The sequence below is a fragment of the Neolamprologus brichardi genome, chromosome 22 (assembly GCF_056152115.1).
Source record: "Neolamprologus brichardi isolate AB-2024 chromosome 22, ASM5615211v1, whole genome shotgun sequence".
NCBI lineage: Eukaryota > Metazoa > Chordata > Actinopteri > Cichliformes > Cichlidae > Neolamprologus > Neolamprologus brichardi.
Window position 1 is genome coordinate 31,636,768 of NC_142124.1, and position 27,340 is coordinate 31,664,107.

Sequence of the window (27,340 nt, forward strand, 5' to 3'; positions counted from 1 at the left end):
TGGTGGCGGTAAAGTTGGTGGTAACTGACTTATTTGGCGAAGAAGAAGAATTTTAACGTCGTTGGCGATCCGACATCTTCACGTCATCAGGTCGCCGTGTCACATGTGTGTGGGGCTGTGAAAGCCTCCTGGCTTAAAATAGAAGAGAAACAAACGACATTTTTTAGCAGCTGTAATTTCAGAAAATTGTAGTAAAAATAACAAAATGCCCAAAAAGGTGAAAGAAGAAGCAGAGTGGGTGGACGATGAAGCAACTCCGGCATCTGGTGAGAGACGCGTGAGAAGCTAGCCAGTAGGCTAAGTAGCATTACAGCTAAGTTAACGATAAGCAGCACAGATAAAGAGAATATAAACAGAAACAATACCGAAAACTTACAGTCGTCATTTAAAACTGCACGCTGCCAACAGTCGCTATCTCATAAATAACCGCAACTGTCATGAATCCTGAGTATTGTCGGATCTGTTGAAGCCCAACTTTTACCAAATCGCTGTTTAGCTTAAATATGGTCACGCAGAGGCTCAGCACCGGTCGAGTCTAAGCTCATGTTGGTGATTGTACAGTACAGCCAAACGATGGATCAGCAAACAACATGCTTTAAGCTATTACATCACGCACCCATCTCCTAAGCTAATGCCACACTGTTAGTAATAACCCGTGTAACATAAAGGGAGAATAGTAGAAGAAAAAAGTAGAAATTGATCTTTAATGAACGACAGATATGTCGCTGAGCCTTACCGAGTGGTCCGAATAAACTGTACTAGCTAACAAATATATATATATATATATATATATATATATATGAATTATTCTTTTCAAAGTTTGTTCTTCTGACCACTAATTAATATGTAATTCCATTTAAAATCGCCTTGTCCTGGCCACAAAAGCAACCTTTGGAAAGAATGACGTAATTTGTCAACATGTGAGGCATAAATAATCAGGATGTACATAACAAGAAAAGTGATGTTACATAGTGTCAAAGTATTTGGATCTGTAGGATGAGAATAAAAGGTTAAGTGATGCAGACTTAGTTGTGAAGTCACGGCTTATTTTGATTATTGTAATTAATCTTTGTAGAGTCTACGTAACCCACGTAAGTGGTCAGTGTCTTACCAGCATTCAGTCTGCGTAGTGTTTTATGTGTTAGAGACGATGTTGTGTCCCACTGTTTTGTTTACATCGCCTGCCACAATAAAGAATTGTGGTCTTTTTTTTTTTATGCAAACCTTTAGGTTTTTACATTTCCTTGTATTAAAGCTCTGATTATTATTGTCTCATTTTAAACCTGCAAAGAAAATGTTCCTGGAAATGCACAGGAGGAATCGACAGTGCTGAACAGGCCAATCACAATAGCTGTGGGCTGTGTCAGCACGGATATAGTTAAATTGCCAGGGAGGTGCACGCTGGCTCATGTTGCAGCATTTTAGAGGATTTGCAATTACCTAGGATCTAGATTTAACATGTGTGAGGCCTTCAGTATGGTAAACTGCCTGAAAGGCATTGCGTTTGGATTTGTACATAAATACAACTGATTTGACAGCATATAGTAAATCCTGTGGTCTAAGCCTTCCTGAAGGTCTTTATATAAATAGAGACGGCATGTTCATTGTACCTGCCTAGGGTTTCTTCCCACAGTCATTTATGTTAAGGTTGTTCTGAATTGGTTTCTAGGTGTGCAAAGTTGTCAGTGGTAAGATTGGTATAGCAACGCCAGTGTGTTTCCCAGCAGATTTGGCTGTGTAACTTCCAGCCTACTGTTGAGAAACTATTGTTAAAACAGACGACAAGCTCATCACCATGAGGATCCTATTGCTCTGAAGGGAGTGAATGGTTCTGTAAAATCGACTAAAAAAAATACATTTCTGAGCACAGATGCTGATCATTTAAATAATGATTTTTCGATGGCAGTGTGACTCTAAAGTGCTGTACTGTATGTTTGTACGTTTTCTCCCCAACAAACACAACAATGTTGATTTTGCACCGTCAGAGGCGCCTGCGGGTGAGAGAAAAGTGTGAAAGTGTTCACGCCTGTCTGAGAAAAGTGTATAAAGTGTGTAGTGAGAGGTTTTCCAGCCTTAAAACATCTACAATAATTGTAAAAAATAAAGCTGGCTATTTCGCGGATTTCACCTATCGCGGGTTATTTTTAGAACGTAGCTACCGTGATAACGAGGGACGGCTGTAGATTGAGACGGGTGTTTTGCAGAGTTATATCTGACAGCTCAAGTGGTTTTGGAGTATTTAGCTAGAGGAGGGCTGAGTTGTAGAAACTCTTCTACTGTATAAACGTGAAATCGCCCTGCGGTGAAACCACTGCGGCGTAAATTAAACTACATGCTGTTTGGTTGCAAGTATTTATCAAAACAGAGTCACTGCCACCTGTGGGCGACTAGCTGTCCCTGCACTCAGTGACACACGGGACAGTGTTAAAAAAACGATGTTTAAAACTGACTGAAGTTGTAGTCAGTGTTTAAGATCCAACATTACAAATTAAAAAGAAGTAATGTGTGTGCAGAGCTCTGTGGTGTGTGCACTGTTGAATAAAGACAGGAACTTACTTAGAAAAAGGGACAATGCATATTAATGAGCCTTGGGCTAATTTCCATCTGCAGACCCTCGTGCAGTTTTTGTGCTCACTGCAGATGTTATGAAGTGATCTCACTCTGGAAATGTGATTTAAAAACCTTAAATGCTGAAAACTCTGATCATTGAGAAATGTAACTTAAGACATCCAGAGAAGCTAGACTGTGTTTTTGTTTGGGGTGTAAATATTCTCCAACTCCTTCCACTGTGTTATTTTAAGTTGGCAGGAATACTGAAGACCAGACGGAAAGCTCAGCACCTCTCAACGGCACACCAGGTGCAAAACAAGACATGTTTTGTCAGCCCTAAATGTGTCGCCATTTCCAGTAGTCCTTAGTCAGTCATGGTTGTGTGATTCATTAGTTTTCACGTGTTTCTTTTCAAATTTTGTGCTTCTGAAATCGGCAGACAAACAAACACGCATAGAGCCAGCCAACCCCATAGTGCTTCTACCTCTGTAGTACAGCTTTTGTCGCACTGACGTGCACTTGCTCACACTGTTGGTAAATTCCCTCTTCATTCTACTAGGCTATGACAGTTACTGTTCTAGCTTTATACACAGAATTCCTGCATCAGTGATGCTCAGTTGTGTTTCTGTAAAATTTCAAATCGGTTTTCTTTCCACAGAAAAAACTGTCAAAAAGGGGAAGAAAGATAAAAAGGGGAAAAAGTCTGTGAGTACATGTTTAATATAACATATAACGTTATTGTTTTTAGACAGCATGTCTCATTGGATGTGTTTTTCTCCAGTTTTTTGAGGAACTTGCCACAGATAGCAAAGCTGAAAAGGTGGATGTGGTGCCTGTGAAAGACATGCATGGAAAACAGGTAATCATCAACATGACATGTAGGTGTTCAACTAACAAACTGAAAAGAACAGCATTCACTTTCTGTAACTTAACACAGGCAAAAAGACGGGAGCATCTTACCAGAATTGGAAATTGTATCGCGTAGGCTGTTTTTTTGTGTGCCCCCCTCCCCCTCCACCCTTTTTCACATTGAATTCCAGCTCATTCAAAAGCATGTGATGGAGCAATCTGTAGGTTAAACAGCTCCTGCTGAAAAAGAAATGGTGTCACTAAGCTCAAACTGGTCTTGAGTTCTAAATAAAGCCTTAAAACAGTGTCTTTAAGGCTACGTTCACACTGCAGGCGAAAGCGCATCAAATCCGATTTTTTTGACCCTATGCGACCCATATCCGATCATGGTATGACAGTGTGAACGGCACAAATCCGATATTTTCAAATCCGATCTGGGTCACTTTCGTATGTGGTGCTGAATCCGATACATATCCGATGTTTTAGAAAGCGACTGCTGTGTGAACGGTCATGTCGCATTAAATCCGTCTTTTACGTCACCGACACAAGACAGACGCCAATTATCAGCGCCGGAGAAGACATCGCGAACGCTTCCTGGCCATCCAGTGTAGATGTCAGTGAAACTGTTGGGAAGACAACGTTGGAGAAACGTGAACATTTTATTTGTTCTGTATAATCTGCAGATTCTGACAGAAATCTGCAACTATCCTTTGAAGCACCGCTCCTCTGAAACAGCAATAAGGATCATTATTAGGTTATTTACATTATTATGTAAATAATAAAATAACTTAAAGCAAAAATTGGGAAACGTAAAGTCCGAAGTCTTTATATTAACGGCCATCAGTCAAACAATACTGTTGCTCTGGGTCTAAACAGAGCGCGTTGTGTGTGACGTCTTCTTTTGCGCATGCGGCCGCTTTGAGCGTTCACACTAGAGCGCGTTTGCTGTCGCATTTTTGTTGTAGTGTGAACGAGCAGACAAAAAAATCGGATTTAATCAAAAAATCTGAATTGAGCATCAAGACCTGCAGAGTGAACGTAGCCTAAGATTCTGACTACTTGTAACATTTGATTTTTTTTCAAGCCTCAGAAAAAAAAGAAAGATCGGCGGAAAGGAAAAGGTGACGATGATGAAAATGTCATGTTGACACTGTCGAAACTGTCAGTGGAAGCGAGTGATGAGGAACACGATTCAGGTATATTTCTACAACAATATCATTCTTTTTCCTCACAAAGTGTTTGACGCTGTTTCAATGTACTTATCTTTTGATTCCACAGTCACTGTGTCCAGTAAAGGAAGTAAGAAAAAGGTTTGTCAGCACTCACAAACACTCTGCTCGACCTCCACCATCAACAACATTCACACACCGACTCTGTGTAAAGCATCTCTGGTGTCTTTCAGGGTGGGAACATCTTTGCTGCTCTTAGCCAAGGACAGAGTGATGAGGATGAGGAAAGTGATTTGGATGAAGATGAAAAACCTGCAGAAAAGGTGCAGTACTCCATTTGATGTGGGTTAAGAGTGTTAACAGTTAATATTCCTGCCAGTATGGCTGTGACCATAATGTGGTAGCTTCATCTAAGTGCAGACACAGAAACAAATTTCCCAGAGGAACCTACCCGAGGGATTAATAAAGTTCTATCTATCTATCTACATTTAATTCTATAAATATATATATTACCAATGTAGACAGCAGACAGACAACACTTGCCTCAAGGGGCTTTAGAATATAAGAGAAGAACCCTGCAGTATTAACAATCAGACGATCCCCTGTCAGCAAGCACAGGGAAAACTCCTTTCTAGCAAGAAACCAAACAAAAGCTGGTGGTGCAGGAAGGAGAGCATAGAAACACAAGGATAAAACTCAAACAATGGAAGAGACAAAAGTCAATGACAATGCAATAGAGACACATAAGCCATCTGTTGGTACATCCAGCTGCTACAGTCTGCATAAAAAAGCATTAAAATCACGACATAAGCTGTGTTCTTCCTGGTTCAGATAGACTGTGTTTATATCCATGATTTCATGTTATTGTTTATCAAACGTGGAAACATGTTTGTGGTCTTCTTCTGTGTCTCAGTGAATCTTGGCTTGAGCCAAGCTGGAATCTGTGAGATCTCGGCTTTTAGAAAACGTGTTGTTTGCTTGGTTACGTGAAGTCGCGTGAACTCGTGGGTTGGTAGTTTGTGTTTACGGTCATTTTGTGAAATGCTGTAACTGCTCTGTTAATTGTTTGTTTTCACTGTTTGGTGGTTGTACTGGTTTATATGTGCTTTTAGCTGAGATTCAGGGGTTTGTAACATTTGTAACCACACATGCCGGTATTTACATAAAACACCTGACTTCACGGACGGTGAAACTGGATCTCTACCCCTTTGCCCCCCCAGGGCATTTGGGCTCAAGAGGTTAGCACCATCAGAACCTTACCAAAGATGTGTTCATGTTAGCCAACTAGTAACAGAAAACCAGCTTTTATATATGAAGTGTTTCATGTCCACTTTAAACTGAAAATATAAGCCAACCTGTGGAGCAGTCTTGCACAAACCACAATGTCGTCCGAGCTTTCATTGTGATATTCATCCATCCATTCACTTCCACTTGCCCTTTTCAGGGTCGCGGGGGGCGCTGGAGCCTATCCCAGCTGTCATAGGGCGAGAGGCGGGGTACATGTCGCCGGTCTGTCGCAGGGCCAACACACAGAGACAGACAACCATTCGCACTCACATTCACTCGCACATTCACACCCATGGGCAATTTAGATGAATCAGTTAACCTATCCCCACTAAGTGCCTGTCTTTGGATGGTGGGAGGAAGCCGGAGTACCCGGAGAGGACCCACGCAGACACGAGGAGAACATGCAAACTCCACACAGAAAGACTCTGATGCTGGAATTGAACCTTCTTGCTGTGCAGCAACAGTGCTCACCACCGTGCTGCTGATATTCAGTTTCTGATTTTTTCCTTTTTGATAACATAACAGCGCACATACAGAATGTAAAACCTTTGTACTATTAAGAGAAGGCTGGTCAACATCTCTGACTCCTTTATTCCAGCCACTGACTCAGTCTTCTCTTTTTAAAACATGCATGCTTGCATCAGATTTCCTTCAGTCTGCTGCTGGACACTTAATGTCTTGTCTGTGATGTTGGTCTGCAGCTTTACACTTTACCAAACAGCAGTTTCTGATTCTTTTACTGTCAGTCAGCGTCTGATGAGGAGGATGTTGAAGAGAAACCTACAAAGAAGAACAAGAAGGCTGAAGTTAAGTCCAAGGTGAGTCCTGCTCACCTGTCAATGCGAGTCCTGCTGAGCAAATAATGTCTGTATGACAAACTCTACAGCTTTATTTCAGTCTACAGCATCTTCTCTGTTTGCTTCTTAGCTTTGACCTTAGTTTATTAAATGTCAGTGGACTACATTTTTATATTGCATTTCATTAACCTTAAAATGTATTTGCAGTAATTATCATCTCAGCCATCACAGTTCAAAGACTTGAAATGTGAAATTTTAAAAGTGAAATATCGGACACTTTATATTCAAGCCAGAACCCCCACAGTACAAGTGAGAAACCCTTCAGGTGATTGGCTGCCTGAGCACTTAGTGAGAAAGAAGAATTAACTTATTAAAAGGAAGAGAACAGAAAATCTCATCTTTTCACACTGTTGTCATATCTCCCTTTGTATAATCTGTGAGCTTCTGCACTGATATATTGTTAAAACAGAGTTTAACCCTTTAAAGCCGGTCGGAGCAGCACGCTCTGTTTTGCGTAACTATTTTTAAATCCCGGTAGCTCTGCAACCACGTAAGCTAGCGCAATAATTTTTTTTGCATATGAAACCGGAGGAGTTGTACTTACATCTTATGCCATCAGCTTGTCCTCGGTCACAGTTTCCTTCCACATATAGCTTTGCAAAAACTGCATAAAAAGCACTTGCAGCAACAAAAACATAATATTCCAGAAACACGCTTTGCCGATCCGATCAGCTGTTCATAACACTTCCTACGTCCATCAGCACCAACTATCGCATGTCCGCCATGACCTGCCCGAAACCGGAAGTGACGTCATTTTCGCGGAAATGTAGTTTTTTTTTTTTTTACCATCAGGGCCTCATGAGCCTATACTGGTGTTTTTAAAAGTTATCTTTGACTTTATGACTTTCTGTGTGGTTTCTGGGATGCTTAGGACTCATATTGCACTGCTGGAAATAGTTTATTTTGATGCATATGCTGCTTTTTTGCAAATTTGCACTATAATATTTATTTTTGTTTTTCCTGCAGTGTATAAAAATTGGTGTATTTCAAAAATAAAACTATGAAGACACTCAAAATAAATTTCCTGTGGTGGGAAACTATTTTGTGCAACTGGATAAGCCTCTTAAATTTCTCTAACTAGAAATATATGTTAAAAAAGCAAAAACGATTTTCAATTTTTTTGTAGTTTATTGCACTTTTTTTGCAATGTATGTAATTACTATGCACTTAATGCAGACATATTATTAAAATCTAGGCTGTAATGGTTGTATTGATGTATATCAACTTGAAATGCTCCGAAAAATGGCTCCACAGCATGTAAAAATATAATATAAGCTCTGGCGGACTTGGTTCTATGGTAGGTCTTAAAGGGTTAAGAACCAACACAATCATTTACCAATGTCAGCAACAGTGAACCATTACAAACATTAAGAGGTGCAACACCTAGAACCAAACAAGTACCAGTCAGTTACTATTTTAAAGTCTTAGAGTCAGAAGTTGGACAACAGCACAAGAGGAATGACACCTGTTGGATAATGATGGAGTTGGTGTGCTTTTTCTCTAATGATGGCTTTTCAATCTGTCCACGTAGAAAGAAAAAACTGCTCAGAGACCACGTAGCATGGATGAAGATGTGGAAGAGGAGGGTAGTGACATAGGTGACACCACAATGGTAAGTCTTTCTCCAAGGGTGTTGTCCTGTCTTCTCTGCTTTGCTTAGTGAACAAACCTTTTCTGACTGTTACCCTCAGAGTGCAGAGGACGTCATCGCAGAGCAGGCCAAGAAGCCAGAAGATGACCTGTATGCTAATCTCACCAAAAAGGAGAAGAAGAAGAAGAAAAAACAGGTAATTACTAGAGAACTACCAAACCTATGAAAATAGCTGAGTCTTATTTAAAAACTGACATGAAAGTAAATGGCTGTATACTCGGTCATCGATCCGTCCGTCGACCTCCCGCTCCCTTCTCCCGTCACTCGTGAACAAGACCCCGACATACTTAAACTCCTCCACTTGGGGCAGGGTCTCGTCCCTGAAAGGGTGGAGTGCCCAAGTAGGCCATTCCAAGGCGAGCTGGAGGCCATCAGCTGATGAAGCCAACAGGACCACACCCAGAATGGGATGTCACTAAGTTCATATGCGTGTGAAGGCCTGTATAGTGCAACTGCCTTTCAGAGTCAGAAGACTTGATCATCACTGTTTATGCTGTCAGTGTGAAACGAAAACATAAGAGCAGCTCTTGCAGGATCGTACACATTTTTGTAGCACCATAGGCTGCTGTGGCATCGCTGTGGGTTCACGGGTATAATCTCTGTGGTCCTGATGTAATTAGCAGAATTTGTGCCTTGCTGTTGTTCTCATTTGTGTGGTTGTGCGTCCATGTGTGCGCCGTTCCTTTCAGATGGAGTATGAGCATCAGGTGGCCAGTATCCGTGCTCAGAATGCACTGGAAGGAGATTTCTCCATTTCCCAGGCTGAGATGTCTTCCAGACAGGCCATGCTGGAGAACGCCTCTGATATCAAGGTTAGTATAGCGTTCTTGATACTTGCAGTGTTCTGCGACTACTGCCTGAAATTCTGTTCTATAAAGTTCTTTGGAAAACGGAAGTACTCCCATGATTTAATAGCTTGTCAAAGCACCTTCCCTGAAAGTCCCTCCAAACAAGCCACGTGTGTCTTTTTCCTCATTGTGCTCTCATGAACTTTAATATACATGCTAACTCTGTGAAGAGATGTAACTGCTGACCTTGGGCTGAATCTGCTAGAAAGATTAACACACACCAGACCAACCAACACACCAGACCAACCAACACACCAGACCAACACACACACACACCAGACCAACACACACACACACCAGACCAACACACACACACACACCAGACCAACCAACACACCAGACCAACAAACACACCAGACCAACACACACACCAGACCAACACACACACCAGACCAAGAAACACCAGACCAACACACACACCAGACCAACACACACACCAGACCAACACACACACCAGACCAACACACACACCAGACCAACAAACACCAGACCAACAAACACACCAGACCAACAAACACACCAGACCAAGAAACACACCAGACCAAGAAACACACCAACAAACACACCAGACCAACAAACACACCAGACCAACAAACACACCAACACACACACCAGACCAACAAACACACCAACACACACACCAGACCAAGAAACACACCAGACCAACACACACACCAGACCAACACACACACCAGACCAACACACACACCAGACCAACAAACACACCAGACCAACAAACACACCAACACACACACCAGACCAACAAACACACCAGACCAACACACACACCAGACCAACACACACCAGACCAAGAAACACACCAGACCAAGAAACACACCAGACCAAGAAACACACCAGACCAAGAAACACACCAGACCAACACACACACACCAGACCAAGAAACACACCAGACCAAGAAACACACCAGACCAAGAAACACACACCAGACCAACAAACACCAGACCAACAAACACCAGACCAACACAAACACACCAGACCAACACACACACACCAGACCAACACACACACACCAGACCAACACAAACACACCAGACCAACAAACACCAGGCCAACAAACACCAGGCCAACACAAACACACCAGACCAACAAACACCAGGCCAACACACACACACCAGACCAACACACACACCAGACCAACACACACACCAGACCAACACACACACCAGACCAACAAACACACCAGACCAACAAACACACCAACACACACACCAGACCAACAAACACACCAGACCAACACACACACCAGACCAAGAAACACACCAGACCAAGAAACACACCAGACCAAGAAACACACCAGACCAACACACACACACCAGACCAACACACACACACCAGACCAACACACACACACCAGACCAAGAAACACACCAGACCAAGAAACACACCAGACCAAGAAACACACCAGACCAACAAACACCAGACCAACAAACACACCAGACCAACACACACACACCAGACCAACAAACACCAGACCAACAAACACCAGACCAACAAACACCAGACCAACACAAACACACCAGACCAACACACACACACACACCAGACCAACACACACACACCAGACCAACACACACACACCAGACCAACACAAACACACCAGACCAACAAACACCAGGCCAACAAACACCAGACCAACAAACACACCAGACCAACAAACACCAGACCAACAAACACACCAGACCAACACACACACACCAGACCAACAAACACCAGACCAACAAACACCAGGCCAACACAAACACACCAGGCCAACACACACACACCAGACCAACACACACACACCAGACCAACACACACACACCAGACCAACACACACACACCAGACCAACACACACACACCAGACCAACACAAACACACCAGACCAACAAACACCAGGCCAACAAACACCAGGCCAACACAAACACACCAGGCCAACACACACACACCAGACCAACACAAACACACCAGGCCAACACACACACACCAGACCAACACAAACACACCAGACCAACAAACACACACACCAGGCCAACACACACACACACCAGGCCAACACACACACACACCAGGCCAACACACACACACACCAGGCCAACACACACACACACCAGGCCAACACACACACACACCAGGCCAACACACACACACACCAGGCCAACACACACACACCAGGCCAACACACACACACCAGGCCAACACACACACACCAGACCAACAAACAAAACTTCAGAACTGAACCTGTTTGTACAGGTGGTCCTTTTAATCCCGGACAAAGTGATAAGGATGTGCTTAGGCTTTCCCAGTTCTTTCATTTCATATGCCCATATACTGAAAAGGGTAAAAATGAACTAGGTATAGGAATTGCTCATTTATTTTTGTTTTTGTTACATTTCTGAATGACAGGTCAGACTGTTCTTTCCGATCTCTGTCAGTGACTTTCTGCTTTGTGTGTTTTAGCTGGAGAGGTTCAGCATATCTGCTCATGGCAAGGAGCTCTTCGTCAATGCTGACCTTCTAATTGTGGCAGGAAGAAGATATGGTTTAGTTGGACCAAATGGGTAAATATCTTTGTGTCATCAGTACTTTAGCAGCACAGACACTTTTCAGTCCCAGTTTCAAACTTGCTCTGTCATTTCATAACTGACTTTTGGGAATTTGGCTATAATGTACAATATTTGGATCAAGAGAAGAAAAGGGATGAAAATATATGAAGCCACTCAAGTTGCACTATTGCACAGAATATCTTTATTTTTTTGAATCTTTTCATTTTCAGATGTTCTTCACATAGCTCTGCCCTGTGTGTGTGTTTACAACCACGATGGTAACATTAGCTACTTTAGCTGCACAGTGTACCAACAGTATGGATTTTTCTCTTGTTGTGGTGGGACATGGTCGGAGACTCTCTCACTCTTACAGTGAACAGGAAACGTGGTGTCTTGGCTGTGTGACATTTTCACAATCCTAATGAGAACACTGTGGTTACAGTCGCTCCAAGACAATAAGAACAGTAACAGACTAACTCAGTTAAATAATAAAATATATCACAAAGTTAAAAAATATATGAAATAGCTCTGATATAAATATCCAGAATATAACAGAGATTAAATATATATGATTTTCCTCTTTTAGTGCAGAAGCAGCTCTAACGAACAAAAACCGTTTGGCTTGCTGGAATTTAAAAATTGTTGCGTGACTAATATGTGGTTTTGACAGAGGCTGACATGATTAAAAAGCATCGTTTTAATCACACTTTGTCTTGTCCTGACATGTAAACCCTTTTTTATATATAACATGTGATTGTATGATGATGGACTGCACCACAGTGGGCAATAAATGTAATTACCGTAGATTTCTTTTTAAAAATGCTATATTGAAGTTTGGAGGATGTGGTGTAAAGCAGCTACCGTCACAATGGTCACTTTGTTCGCCGTTAAGCCGCTGCAGTACGATAGGTGTCGCCACTCAGACAATAGCGCCACATAAGCGCTGATGTAGAAAGAAAGAAGTGAAAACTTTAACCCAAGACTTTGAGTGGGTTTGTTCCACAAACACTCAAGTTTTTAAACTGTTCCAACGTCGTCCTCTGTATATCTGCATGTCAAAATGGAGGGGCACAAAATTGAGAGGGGCCCAATCGGCCGAAGTGCCACACAGTGTCGACACACGAGGGGGCGTTGGCTGAGCACTTCACAAATGATCAACACCAACTCGCTGCCCGTGATCAGGTACCCTGCTGGGATAACGAGCTGGCTAATCAAGACAAGTTTCACCCCAAGTCCAGCACCCTGATTCTGTACGCTGAGCAGAAGGAAGGAGGCCGGGGACTGGTGAGCATCAGCACCATCCAGGATGAGACAACAAACATCCACGAATACATCAGGAAGATGGCCCCAACCAACCGACCGCTCAGTGAATACCTCAGGCTGCAGAAACCCAAGAAAGAGGAGGAACCGTCATGGGAGGTATGTACCACCAGCAGATAGAGGAGGTGGCTGACATCCAGAAATCCTACCAGGGGCTGGACTGAAAGACAGCACAGAGGCAGTAACCATGGTAACACAGGAACAAGCTCTGATCTGAAGATCCATAGAGGCTGGGGTCTATCACACCAGGCAAGACCCCAGCTGCAGGCTGTGTAAAGATGCTCCAGAGACAATCCAGTACATAACAGCAGGGTGCAAGATGCTAGCAGGCAGGCCATACATGGAACGCCATAACCAAGTGGCCGCCATAGTGTACAGGAACATGTGTGCCGAGTATAACCTGGAAGTCCCAAAGTCAAAATGGGAAATGTCCCCAAGGGTGGTGGAGAATGACTGAGCTAAGATCCTGTGGGACTTCCAGATACAGACGGACAAAATCGTGGTGGCTAACCAACCGGACATAGTGGTGGTAGGCAAGCGGAAGAAGACGGCCGTAGTGATGTAGTGATACCGAATGACAGCAACATCAGGAAGAAGGAACACGAGAAGCAGATCCCAGGAACAACATCGGAGATCTCTGTCCAGAAGAGCGCAGTCCTGGGAACAGCTAAGATACTGAGCAGGACCCTCAAGCTCAGGCCTCTGGTAGAGGACCCGAGCTTGGAGGACAGACCGCCTGCAGGGGCGAGAGAGTATATACACGTGTGCTTCAATGTTTGGTTTTTCGTTTATAGCACTACTTGGTTTCTTCACCAGGACATAAGTAAATCACACCAGGCACTTTGAATCAGAAATAATCTGATTTCTCGTGTTTATTTTCTCTTTCAGAAAAGGAAAGACCACTCTACTGAAGCACATAGCTAATAGAGCTCTCAGTATTCCTCCTAACATCGATGTGCTGCTGTGTGAACAGGGTAGGCGAGTCCCTCTTGTGCTCTGTTGTTTTTCTGCTGTGTGCCCTTTGTTATCACCCACTGACTCTGTGCAATGCTTTTGTTTGTTAGAGGTGGTAGCTGATGACACGCCAGCAGTTCAGGCGGTGCTGAAGGCGGACACTCACCGCCTGAAGCTTCTGGAAGAGGAGAAACAGCTCCAGGCTCGTCTGGAGAAGGGAGAGGATAGTGTAGCTGAGAGGCTGGATAAGGTTGGTGTCCATGTGCACTACCAGACCTGATACAGTATACAGCTTATGAACATAGTCCTGCTGCCATAGTTTACAAATTAATAAAGACTTCCTTCAGTTAACCTTCAACTTTAAATGCATTAGCAGTAAGTTAGTACAGCAGTGTCAGCAGAGACACCCTCAGGCCCATTGCTGAGCCAGAGGCTCGGTTTCAGCATTAGGTAGAGATGTAACGTTTGAAAAACCATCCAACAGTAAAATAATTCCTCACAATGTTCTGGCAGACGGTGCTTCCCTTAATTGTCGACAGCCTTCCCATTAATAATGGACCCACATTAAGAGTCTTTGGTGATCTTTGCTGGCCTGTATGCTGATTATCTGACTTTTCTTTCCACAGGTCTATGAAGAGTTGAGGGCAATAGGAGCTGCAGCAGCTGAGGCCAAGGCGAGGAGGATATTGGCTGGTCTGTCATTCACTCCTGAGATGCAGAACAGACCCACCAAGAGGTTTTCTGGAGGGTGGAGAATGAGAGTTTCCCTGGCCAGGTACGCTGTAGCAAACATCCTCAGTGGAACTGGTGTAGCATCAACCTGTCTCAACCTTAACGTCTGTGCCCACAGAGCCCTGTTCATGGAGCCCACTTTACTGATGTTGGATGAACCCACCAACCACTTGGATCTGAATGCCGTTATCTGGCTTAACAAGTACGAGTCATCTTTCTAACCAGTAACAGCTCGTTTAAATTTCTAACAGGTTCTCTTATTAGAGCTCATGAAACATGTCAGCCTACTTCTCACAGTGAAACAGACTCAAGTCTCTAATTCTGGTGTAGTTCCATACACTTTCCAACTTGTATTGTTGGAACCAGTGGTGTTTGGAAGAACTTCCTGTTCTTCTGTCCTTCCCTTGTTACCTTTTTCTGTCTCCGATTTCAGCGAATTAAATGACATTTAACCATTATTATTATGATTGCATAATTTTGGACAAGTAGGTCTTATCTTAATTATTTCTTAACTCGTTTAACCCTCTTAAGGCAGACGTTGCTGATTTGCAACAGTTAAAAACGAACAACCTGATTACCACATTAGGGATGCAACGATACCAATTTTTTCAAACCGATACGATACCGATACTTGGATCTGAGTACTTGCCGATACAGAGTACAAAAACCGATACTTCTACCACACACACACACACACACACACACACACACACACACACACACAAATACAATGAATTGGAAGACAGGTTTTATTTTATTCTCTGCCGATAAAAAATAATATCTTAATAAAAATGACCACAAAAAAATTTCAAGTGAAAAATAAGCACTTCTGTTAAATTATTGCAGAGTCTCCACATTGTAATTTAACAAAATATCACTGAACTATTGGCACTGTCTCGAGCTTTCAGAATAATAAATAAACACTTCTGTTTGGAATAAAATAAATACAAATTAGGTTTGTGAATAAATTAAACTTTTAAATTATTGCAGAGTGTCCATATTATAAACAAACAAACAAAATAACGAAAGTATTTGGCATTGACGAACTCCCCATCTGCCCGTGGATCATCAGTCCACTGTGCCGTTAAACCAAGGACTGACATCGCGCACACACTGCTTGTCTTTACCTCTTTAGAAACTTTTGGCACCATTATCTCCCTGATGTGTGGGCGGTTGGGAATTTCATATCGCGGCTCGAGTATGCTGAGAAGACAGTGTAATCCTATGTTTTCCACGACCAGCACTGGCTGGTCATCCAGAGCGATAAAATGAGTCAGAGCCTCTGTTATTTTAACTGCCCGTGGATTTTCTCTTGACATTTTTCATCGCTTTTCCAAAACCTGAGTTAAAGTTGGCTGTTCCACACTGCTGACATTTTGTTTAGCCTAGCTACAGCAGCCTCCAGTTTCTCTTTTTTATCTGGAGCTGTCAGTCTCACTCGCCTAACCCTGTGCCTGTTTAGCGCGGGGTGTCCCCCTAGAGGCCAATCTAAAAAACTACAACAGAAATGACAAGCCACCCTCTGATTAATGAAATAAGTTGGTATCGGTTCATGGTATCGGTTAACTTTTCCGAGTATGAGTACACACACATTTTACAGTATCAGCCCCGATACCAGTATCGGTATCGGTGCATGCCTACCCCACATACATATTTTATGAGTTTATTTTACTCAGTAGTACCACTGCAGGACTTGGTTGTGCATTAGCAACAAAAAGTTTAATTTGAGCCTGAGAGGGTTAAATTTGGTTCGTGTGAAAAATGAATGAAACAACATTGCCATGATTTGTTGTTAATTTATTGAAATTGCTGTACAGAAGAAAAAAGCCACATTTTTCTTTCCTACAGTCTGCAGCTTCCATCAGCTATGACAGTAGCTTCAGTGTTAGTAATGTGACTCATTTGTTGTTTTTGGCTGTTCTCTTTCCCACCTGCAGCTACCTTCAAGGCTGGAAGAAGACTCTCCTCATAGTTTCCCACGACCAGAGTTTCCTTGACGACGTGTGTACAGATATCGTCCACTTAGACAACCAGAAACTTTACTATTACAGAGGGAACTATTGTAAGTGACAATGTGTCGTCGCTACTCACTAATTACTTGCAGAGAGAGAAGTTTGTGCGAAACGATGTGATTTAGTTAAAGACTTTAGGACGGCTTTACCTCAGTTCTTCCTCATTTTTTTAAGTGACCTTCAAGAAGATGTACGTGCAGAAGCAGAAAGAACTGCAGAAACAGTACGACAAACAGGAGAAGAAACTCAAAGAGCTGAAGGCTGGTGGCAAGTCTACCAAACAGGCTGTGAGTATGGCTTTCTCTTCACTCAAGTACACCTGAGCACCAAATCAACTAGTTACAAAAATACTGTCTTTTCAACCAGGAGAAGAAGGATTTAAAATGTAAACAAAATCCACCCGTTTAGGCTGTCAGTCTATGATCAGCTGATCATTCTGGTGGAGTTGATGCTGCTGTAATATGCCTGCAAGGTCTAGACTCAGCAAGATGTTTCTTAATTTCCAGGTGACACGTTTATCCAGGCTAATGTCCCTGCTGACATCACTTACGTTGTTTTATTTCAGGAGAAACAGACTAAGGATGCCCTGACCAGGAAGCAGCTAAAAGGCAAGAAGAAGGGAGGTCAGGAGGAGGAGAGCCGGGAGGCCACAGAGCTGCTGAAAAGACCCAAAGAGTACACCGTAAAGTTCACCTTCCCCAACCCACCTCCTCTCTCACCACCCATACTGGGACTGCATAGTAAGAACATGCACATGCTCCAAGCATTCAGTCTACTCTCTCTGATTCCCAGCTATACAGCAAATGTTTCAGGACGAGCGACACGTGAATATCTCAAATATGAAACCGAGCTTGCTGAGGTCTGGGTCCCCAGAAACCAAATGTTTGTAGATGAAGGAGTAAGAGATGGGCAGGAAGTTCATGTAGAAATCTTCATCACTGCTTTTATATCTGTCCACTGCCATCTTCCCATGTTTTTTTCTGGTGGTTACAGTTACCACTGAGTGAACTAACTTTGGAAAAAACATGGAAAACATGTCCTTTGATCCTGTTGTTTGGCCTAGTCTGTGTTTGTGTTGGTCCCATTGGTCACAGCCTCTGTTACATTTGAAAAACTGGAATTTCTAACCTCAGCATGAAGTGTTTTTATGCAGGAAAGAATTAAACGAGATTTCTTCTTTAGCTCATCCATCCAAATCAGGAGGTATTGGTCTGACTTTAGTGAAACTACACAGTGATCACCTTTACCCAAACTGTGCTCAAAGTTACCTTTATTTAACTGGCACATTGGGCTGGGCGATATGGCGCAAAATTCATATCTCGATATTCTTTAGCTAGATGGCGATATGCGATATATATCTCGATATTTTCTTTTTAAAGCCATTAAGTAAGAACAAAAAGAGTTCTTAGTCCAAGCTGTGTCCCAGATGTCACACCGGCACTTTTATTAACATACAGCGTATATGTACGTCGTTTATTTGAGTCATTTTTTTTTATCAACATTTATTAAAAAACAGTGTTGTTTTTGTGCATAACAAAAAGCTCACACGTGTGCAGTCAAAATTAGAGATGGCACGATACCACTTTTTTATGTCCGATACCGATACCGATATCATAAATTTGGATATCTGCCGATACCGATATGAATCCGATATAGTGTGTTTTTTAATCAATAAAACTGTTTTTTTTAAATATCTTGCTGCTTTTTGTATAAGTTCATACTCAAGTTAAAAAACAACAACAACACTAAAGCTATTCTGTTGTACCTGCATGTAAAAAAACCACACTGCACCCAAAATATTTCATAGATCAGCAACACTGATCAATCTAATAAAGTTAAACCTGCTCCATCCTCCCTATTCTGGTATTTTAAAGAGTACTTAGCAGAAATATTAAGCAACCTAACTAATAGGGTTGCAAACTCCCAGCAAAAGAAAATAGGGAACCACCCTCCACCTCATGATGCTTAATCAATGTAATCAACTTTACTTTGATGCAGGCTGAAAAAAATTCACAGAAATAAATTATTTTTCAAGAATAATTAAATAGATTCAACATCTTTCTTCAACAGAATTGCAGAATTCACAGATGGTACTTTCCCAAAGAAAAAAGGACTTTAGCTTACTAGGGTATATTAGACTTAACAGTTACTATATACCGTAATGGACTTCTATACATTTTACATCAGATTAAAACTTTGGGTGTAAGATTCAGATAATTATTAAATAATTAAAAGCTAGATATTTTAAATGAGAATAAGAAAGAAAAGTATGTCTTTGTGCCCCCTTTTCCCTGTTAATGCCCTATCGGCCCCCCTGTCTAAACTTTGCTAGATCCGCCCCTGCACAGTTACCAGCCGTCAGCTGCGTAGAAAAAGATCCTGGTGTAGAAAGTAATATTAAATAAATTCTAACAACAGCTTATCAAGCTTAATAGTGCTGCTGTTGTTCAGCCGCTGGTTTCCTCTTTCTGGTGCAAAGTGGGCCAAAAACAAAGAAGAGAGACGGACTCGCGACAGAAAAGCCGATCAGCTGATCATTAAGCAGTTTTACGATTGAAGTAGCAGCAGGAGAGAGAGAGAGAGAGAGAGAGAGAAGAGGCAGTCGCTCCATATATCGGTTGTTAAGCTTAATGCGGGAATGCTTTACAAACATTCAGAGATGAACTTACACACTTGCTTTACTTCTCTCTGAGATAACTTCCTCGGAGATGAAATGTTTGCTAGCAGGCTACAAATACACACAGCCTCTCTATCATGTGAGCACACTGCTCCCACGTGCTACTGTTATGAGCCAAATTACGCGTGTGGCAAGTTTTGTGAGGTGCTTTTTTGATATTTAATGGATCGGATTACATTTTTTATTTCTCTCCGATATCCGATCCAGTAATTTAGGTCAGTATCGGACCGATACCGATACGTAATATCGGATCGGTCCATGTCTAGTCAAAATGTAAACTAACAGACGCTGAGCATAATAACAAAGACAGATTTTGTTCCCAACTTCTACTGCGTGACTGACAGCCTGGAGTTTGAAGTCTGCTTCGTAACCGTGTCTCTGACCAGGTGCCATTTATGGTCCTTATACACAAACAATACGGTAATATTAAGTTGAAGCACAGTACGTATCACTCTGTGAGGCTCCGGACTACGGTAGCCGTAATGCTCCGACAATCCATCAGGCGGTGCGGCTCCGTAGTTTACCAAAGTCGTACTAAAACATCTTTGACAGATTTTCGAGCGGCATGTAGCACAGAAAATCGGTTTGCAGTCAGTAAGTACAACCAGAACTCATACTGCTGTGGATTTTTGAGAAAATGAAAGGATTTTAGTGTAAGCATATAGTCCGAAAATACAGTATACGAGTTTTGTAAGGTGGTTTGTTTCGGGGCAGGAGGCTGGGAGACTTTGCCGTCTGGGATACAGCACACAGTTTCACACTCTTCATTTGCACTTTATGGCGCTGTTGTAAATGCTGAAAATACTGGTAGTGCTCCAACCTTTCCCGACATTCTCTACAGAATACATTATTCTGCTGCTCGTCTGACACTCCAAATAATAGTAATAATAATAATTATCACCAGCTCCTCTTTGATAGCTGCTGTGTGAAGCGATGGGGGAGGAGGGGGAGTTGTGTTCAGTGAAGGCGAGGCAGAGTAACGCTGTGTAGAGACAAAAGTGGACGAAAGAGGCAAACCTGTGGCTCCACAAGTATAATTATAACGTAACATAGATATATCGATATAAACAATATTGTCACAACTTAGATCTCGTATAAAAATATATCGATATATTTTAAAACTTGATATATCGCCCAGCCCTGCTGGCACACTTCATTCATATTCACATCTCTCTCTCTCTCTGTCTCTGTCTCTCTATCTCTATCTATCTATATATATATCTCTCTCTCTCTCTCTCTCTCCCTCTGTCTCTATCTCTCGGTCTCTATCTCTCTCTCTCGGTCTCTGTCTCTATCTCTCTGTCTCTATCTCTGTCTCTATCTCTCTCTGTCTCTATCTCTGTCTCTCTCTCTCTCTGTCTCTCTCTCTGTCTCTATCTCTCGGTCTCTCTCTCTCTCGGTCTCTATATCTCTATCTCTGTCTCTCTCTCTCTCTCTGTCTCTATCTCTCGGTCTCTATCTCTCTGTCTCTATCTCTGTCTCTCTCTCTCTGTCTCTCTCTCTCTGTCTCTATCTCTCGGTCTCTATCTCTCTCTCTCTGTCTCTCTCTCTCTGTCTCTCTCTCTCTGTCTCTCTCTCTCGGTCTCTCTCTCTCGGTCTCTATCTCTCGGTCTCTATCTCTGTCTCTCTCTCTCTGTCTCTCTCTCTCTGTCTCTATCTCTCGGTCTCTGTCTCTCTATCTCTGTCTCTCTCTCTCTGTCTCTATCTCTTGGTCTCTCTGTCTCTATCTCTGTCTCTATCTCTGTCTCTCTCTGTCTCTATCTCTTGGTCTCTGTCTCTCTCTCTCTGTCTCTATCTCTGTCTCTATCTCTGTCTCTATCTCTCGGTCTCTATCTCTCTCTCTCGGTCTCTATATCTCTATCTCTGTCTCTCTCTCTCTGTCTCTCTCTCTCTCTGTCTCTCTCTCTCTCTGTCTCTATCTCTCGGTCTCTCTCTCTCTCGGTCTCTATATCTCTATCTCTGTCTCTCTCTCTCTCTCTCTCTGTTTCTCTCTCTCTCTGTCTCTATCTCTCGGTCTCTCTCTCTCTCGGTCTCTATATCTCTATCTCTGTCTCTCTCTCTCTGTCTCTCTCTCTCTCTGTCTCTATCTCTCGGTCTCTCTCTCTCTCGGTCTCTATATCTCTATCTCTGTCTCTCTCTCTCTGTCTCTCTCTCTCTCTGTCTCTCTCTCTCTGTCTCTATATATCTCTATCTTTATCTCTATCTCTCTCTGTCTGTCTCTCTATCTCTCTCTCTTGGTCTCTATATCTCTATCTCTGTCTCTCTCTCTCTGTCTCTCTCTCTCTGTCTCTCTCTCTCTGTCTCTATATATCTCTATCTCTATCTCTATCTCTCTCTGTCTCTCTCTCTCTCTCTCTCTCTCTCTCTCTCTCTCTCTCTCTCTCTCTTACTGAGCATGTGCTTCTTTCATTTTTTAATTCAAACCTAAACAACACACTTCATCGACTTACTTCACCAATATAGTGAGTGGATGGAAACACTGTGTTACTGTTTCCTCTGACAGGTCACCTGCTGTGATCCTGCTTCTGTCCGTGGGTCCTAATAGTGTACAAATATCAACATAAAGCAGTTAACAAGTGGAGTCTGTGTGTGTTCAGTAAATACTTTAAATGATGCCATGTTTAGGACAGAAAAGCAATAATATAGGAGACTTCCTGCGGCTTGTTTAATAATGTAACAGTCGTTTCACCTTGTTGATGACATCATTTGTGCCACCTGCAGGTGTAGACTTTGGCTACGAGAGTCAGAAGCTGCTGTTCAAAAACGTGGACTTTGGTATTGACATGGAATCGAGGAGTAAGTATTCGGCTTCATAAGAACACTTTCAGTAAGTAATCGGGTACTTTTTAGCCTCTCAGCTACACGTAAATGTCATTTTAGGTAACTGGAAACAAAGCTTTTGAAAAACTCCTTCCAGGGTAGAGACTTTGAAATCGAAGACGTTGAGATTTTGCGTCTTCCTGTTTTATCCAGATTATATTCCATGTTATTGTTTGTAGGCTTGTGAGACACATTTCTATACAGGAAGGATTACATCACCAGCTGGTGCCCAGTATCTCCTAAACTAAATGTGGAGGCACTGCTCACTGTGGTGTTGTGAATGAGATGCGTGGTTATAGATGATGTTCTGTTCACGTTTTATTTCTCTCTTCCTGCCGTAGTTTGTATAGTTGGACCCAACGGTGTTGGAAAGAGTACCCTGCTGTTACTGCTCACTGGCAAATTAAACCCTGTAAGGCTGCAGATGTAAAGCTGTGATATTCAAATTTACAAAAACTTACAATCTGCTGACTTAACAGGATGTTTCACTTTTCAGACTAAAGGTGAGATGAGGAAGAATCATCGGCTGGTGAGTAACTTCCTACTGATGCTTTAAGGGTTTTACTTTTTAACAGTAGCAACCATTTTGATACATAGTTCCCACTTTCAGCAGCTCAGATGTAACTGGACAATCTCTCCCGTACTCTGGCTGTTAGCCCTGTCTTACTCTGCTCGCCTGACCTCCACACAGGCACAGCAGATGGCTGCCCCTCCCTGAGCCTGGTCCTGCAGTTTTTCCCTCCCTCTATTGATGCTTACAGAGGGGTTTCTCTCTAATATTGTAGGGTTTTTAGCCTAATATTTAAAAGTCGATGTACAAACAGTTTATTGAGGTCTTTATTCTACAAGTGTCTTTGGATGTTGACTGTCTTTTGTTCTATTCGCTGTGAAGGTGAACCCACATGGTTTAGCTCAGGGCTCTGCGCAAGTTGATCCTTAACTGATAATATTCCACTTTGGGATCATTATCATGCTAAAAACTGAAGCAGTGGCCAATTAGACCCTTTCTGGTTTTACATATCGATGGTCAACCCACTTATGTGTTCTGTAGGTTTTGACACAGCCTGAAATGCCGTCTGAAATTATGACCGAGCCGCCACCATGTTTTACAAATGACTCTGCTGACTTCGTCCATCTATGTCGATGATGATTTGAATCGAAAATTGGATTCATCACTATATAAGATCAGCTCCCTCTGATTTTCAGTTCAGTTTCGGTGGGATTTGTCATACCTTGGTCTTTCTTTAGGGGCGATCGTGGCTCAAGAGTTGGGAGTTCGTCTTGTAATCGGAAGGTTGCTGGTTCGAGCCCCGGCTCCGACAGTCTCGGTCGTTGTGTCCTTGGGCAAGACACTTCACCTCCGGGCCACCACCGGGCCCGGTGGCGCCAGTGTCCGGCAGCCTCGCCTCTGTCAGTGCGCCCTAGGGCAGCTGTGGCTACAATGTAGCTGCCATCACCAGTGTGTGAATGTGTGGATGACTGGATGTGTAAAGTGCTTTGGGGTCCTTAGGGACTAGTAAAGCGCTATATAAATACAGACCATTTACCATTTTCTCTGTGGTTGAGAACTCATCCTTAAGAATGGCTTTGTGACAGCTACATTTTCTAATGAGGGTCTTGTTTTATCCTCCATTTGTCAAATTTCCTCCATTTCTGCACAGAGTGTGAAAAAGCAGCCAACATAAAAAAAAAAGCTTGTGTGTGGCTGAAGACTTTTGCACAATAGTGCTTTTAGTAGCTTTTCACTGGAGTTCAGATCAACTTTGTGGTACATTTGTGAGACACCAGACAATCAGACTAATGAGGCGGGAAAGTTGAGAAAAACTGTTGGGACAGATGAACCAAGGTTAACTTTGCCCAGAATGATATGAAGAGAAGTCATGCTGCTCTCTGTTTGTAGACCACACAACCTGCCTTCTGTTTCACTGTAAAACACTGAAGCTACAGCCTGTGTGCAAACCTGAAATACTGTTTTCATCAGCTAACATGTAGGTTTTTCTGTGTGCAGAAAGTGGGCTTCTTTAACCAGCAGTATGCAGATCAGCTTAACATGGAGGAAACAGCCACTGAGTACTTGATGAGGAACTTCAATCTTCCCTACCAGGATGGCAGGAAGTGCCTGGGACGTTTTGGCCTCGAGAGCCACGCCCACACCATTCAGATCTCCAAACTCTCTGGTATAAACACAAACTGGTGAATGTTTATTGTACGATCTTGTGAAGGAAACATTTTCTAATAGCGTCTGGATTTTGTCTTCATCAGGTGGTCAGAAAGCCAGAGTCGTGTTTGCTGAGCTGGCCTGTCGTCAGCCCGACGTGCTGATCTTGGTAAGCGTTGTTCGGTCTTTTGCTCTTCCTCGTGATCAATACTTTCTACTGTCTTGTTGATTAATCGCTTCTCGTCTCACAGGACGAACCTACCAACAACTTGGACATTGAGTCAATCGATGCTTTATCAGAGGCCATCAATGAATACAAAGGAGGTGAGACTGGCTGCTTGATCAGTTCAGTAGGGACGACTATTCTTACTGCTTCAGTGCTCACATAATTCACACATCTATTTCAAATGCTTGAAGTAATCTGCTAGATGGAAAGCACTATGGAAGGTGTCTGTGGAACAATTAAGAAATTCTTTATTTATCCCATATTTGGGAAATATTTTTATTTTAAATACTTTTATATTAGTCCACCCCTCTGTTTACTCCTCAGACTCCTGGCTTGGGCAGAACCTTTCGAATTGATATGGCTGTGTCTGCCTTTATTAGTGCAATAAAGACAGGCACAGCCATATCAATCTGAAGTTATCACATTCAGTTATGTGCCCACACTGTCACCGTGTGGACGTTCAGAATAATTACATACATGGAAAAGTCATTGCAACTGTTTCTTCACCAGCACCAAAGTCGTAAAGTAAAAAGTAGGGACGTCTGCAGCATCGTGCAGTAGGCAGCGAGGGGTACATGTAGACTCTACACGTAGACGCTCTGTTAAAATATAATATTTGTACTCAGAAGAATGAGCGAGCTTTGATTTTACCAATAAATCTTTAGACTCCGGTGCGTATCGGAGCATTAACATCTCGACTTTCTCGTCCAGCTGTGATCATCGTGAGTCACGATGCACGGCTCATCACAGAGACGCAGTGCCAGCTCTGGGTGGTGGAGGACTGCACCATCAACCAGATTGATGGAGACTTTGATGACTACAAGCGGGAGGTGCTGGAAGCTTTGGGAGAGACTGTGGTCAGCAAGGTCAATCCATGATCAGAGCTGCTGCCTGAGCACACATCATATGGATTCTCCTCTGGACTGTAACATCTTTATGGGGTTGACGTTGCACAGATACTGGATTATAAATATGTAGGTGATAAAATGTCTTGAAGTATAATCTGCTTAAATAAAACAGGAAGTGATTCAATCTTTCATCGTGGTTTATTGTACAACTTTGTGCACCTGTAGAACATCACAGGGGCTAAAAACAAACATGTTTCTGCGACAGCATGATCGGCGCCTCGATCACTTTAAGTAAGCCTTATATGTCTTTTTGACTTTAGCCACTTCATTCTCATCAGGAACTATTTCCCCATACCATTTATACCAGTTGTCCCCTAAAGTTAAGGATGAGGGTGGTGGTGTGGAGCCCACAGCATCATGGGAATTGGAGTAGTCCTCCCCTGAAAATTCCACATACGGAATCTGAAAAGGAAGTAAGCCTAGAAGAGAAGAGTGTTGTTTTAAAATGATGCATTTGTTCTCATCAGGAGCTGTAACTGACCACTCGTGTCGTTTCATTTTATTTCTAACAGCAAATAAAACTACTTTTTACATCATAGTTCTTAACTTGTAGCCTGAAACTATACTTTAAGACTGAGCCAGTTAGCTAGCATGTAGCTAAGCTGGACGTTAAAGACAAATCCAGATGGGTTGCACAGAAGATGGTAGTTGTTGCACTAGAAAAGATTAGTGCAAGAAGGTGTGCTTATTTAAAAAGGTGCCATAAATGCACTAAAGTGCAGTATAAGTGTTATAAAGTGCTCTGGTGGAGATGAGTGGCAGCTAAGGCGATCACGATTTACCCACCGTGATCTTGTGCTGTGTCAACTGCCTCGTTTAGCTTCTTCTGCTGTTTCATACACACACCTGAAGGCAGCAGAACCATCAGAGCATGAGTGGAACATCCTGCTGCAGTAATACACTTTCTAACATTGGGGCTATTATAACTTACCAGTTCGAGTGGAGTCAAACACCAGTCCAGTGTGGGGACTAATGAATTGCTGCAACAACTTGACGTTCTGCAAGAAAAAAAACAACAAATGATGCACTTTTTACACATGAAGAGCTGAGAGGACCATAGCAGAGTAACAGTATCTACTCATTTGTATGAGGAGGACCACTGTCCTACAAAATGAGCTCCAGCAGGCTGCTGCTGTGCAGGGTTATGACCAAACTCATAAAGACACTCTGATCATTCATTACTGAGAGAAGTAGCTGACAAAGTATTCTCGTTCTGCTTTCTTTTCATTAGTGTCAAAAAAAATGAAAGAACTGATCTGCAGATAAATCAGACATGCATTTTATTTTTGCAAACCACGTCCATGAAATCTGTTGGGTTGAAACAGTGTTTTGGCAGCAAATGACTGATGATGTATAAGAAACTACAGCTGATATTGGCCTGTCGCTGATACGCGCCAAGATAAACTGTTCACATCATAAGAACAATGTTATTTATTTTAAAAAAATAAAATAAAATAAAATCTGGCCCAAAAGCTCCGGCTCAATACATAAAACCCACCTGATGGTGAATGATGATGTTTGGATCACGACAAATTGGGCAGGGGTTCCCACATATCTTGTCACCTCTCTAGAGACAGAAGTGCGCTGGTTATTTATCAATCTTAACATCAGTGATCTGTGGTTAAAACAACAACAAAAACCTGAAATATTACAATGCAAGTCTTGCGAGTCTTCTGAGGGGGGATGCCTCCTTTGTGGTTCCTCCTGTAGTCAGCCCACACTGGACTGCTTCCATACCTTTCAATATACTCTGTCAGGGTCAGGAAAAGCAATGAGAT

The 27,340-nt window shown here is 42.5% G+C and overlaps 2 protein-coding genes across 4 annotated transcripts in view; one reads left to right on the forward strand and one right to left on the reverse strand.

Moving 5' to 3' along the window:
* Positions 1 to 25,686, forward strand: abcf1 (ATP binding cassette subfamily F member 1). 3 transcript variants are annotated; one of them, XM_087835260.1, is made up of 26 exons: positions 3 to 266; positions 2,802 to 2,858; positions 3,209 to 3,255; positions 3,332 to 3,409; positions 4,484 to 4,595; positions 4,678 to 4,709; positions 4,802 to 4,891; positions 6,602 to 6,673; positions 8,244 to 8,324; positions 8,404 to 8,499; positions 9,053 to 9,175; positions 11,670 to 11,770; positions 13,964 to 14,049; positions 14,140 to 14,279; positions 14,656 to 14,804; positions 14,880 to 14,963; positions 16,699 to 16,823; positions 16,948 to 17,060; positions 17,339 to 17,513; positions 22,172 to 22,246; positions 22,612 to 22,682; positions 22,767 to 22,799; positions 24,279 to 24,447; positions 24,533 to 24,597; positions 24,680 to 24,752; positions 25,366 to 25,686. In XM_087835260.1, exons 1-26 carry the CDS (start codon positions 206 to 208, stop codon positions 25,530 to 25,532), a joined length of 2,475 nt encoding a protein of 824 aa, XP_087691386.1. In that variant the 5' UTR covers positions 3 to 205; the 3' UTR covers positions 25,533 to 25,686. The 3 variants fall into 3 exon arrangements, with proteins under 3 accessions (XP_087691388.1, XP_087691386.1, XP_087691387.1); XM_087835262.1 differs by lacking the exon at positions 6,602 to 6,673 and having other exon boundaries at positions 1 to 266; XM_087835261.1 differs by lacking the exon at positions 2,802 to 2,858 and having other exon boundaries at positions 7 to 266.
* Positions 25,682 to 27,340, reverse strand: part of mrps18b (mitochondrial ribosomal protein S18B) — a 2,583-nt gene continuing 924 nt past the window's right edge. The window contains exons 3-7 of the mRNA XM_087835266.1: positions 27,215 to 27,312; positions 27,061 to 27,129; positions 26,494 to 26,560; positions 26,349 to 26,408; positions 25,682 to 25,981 (exon numbers count right to left, since the gene is read on the reverse strand). Coding sequence (XP_087691392.1) covers positions 25,785 to 25,981; positions 26,349 to 26,408; positions 26,494 to 26,560; positions 27,061 to 27,129; positions 27,215 to 27,312 — 491 coding nt within the window. The 3' untranslated portion in view covers positions 25,682 to 25,784. The remainder of the gene's footprint in view (positions 25,982 to 26,348; positions 26,409 to 26,493; positions 26,561 to 27,060; positions 27,130 to 27,214; positions 27,313 to 27,340) is intronic.

Coding starts and splice junctions, on each gene's coding strand:
- abcf1 (XM_087835260.1), top strand. CDS start 206: ATGCCCAAAAAGGTGAAAGAAGAAGCAGAGTGGGTGGACGATGAAGCA. Junction 17,061..17,338: donor GCAAGTCTACCAAACAGGCT/GTGAGTATGGCT, acceptor GTTTTATTTCAG/GAGAAACAGACTAAGGATGC. Junction 22,800..24,278: donor TGAGGAAGAATCATCGGCTG/GTGAGTAACTTC, acceptor TTCTGTGTGCAG/AAAGTGGGCTTCTTTAACCA.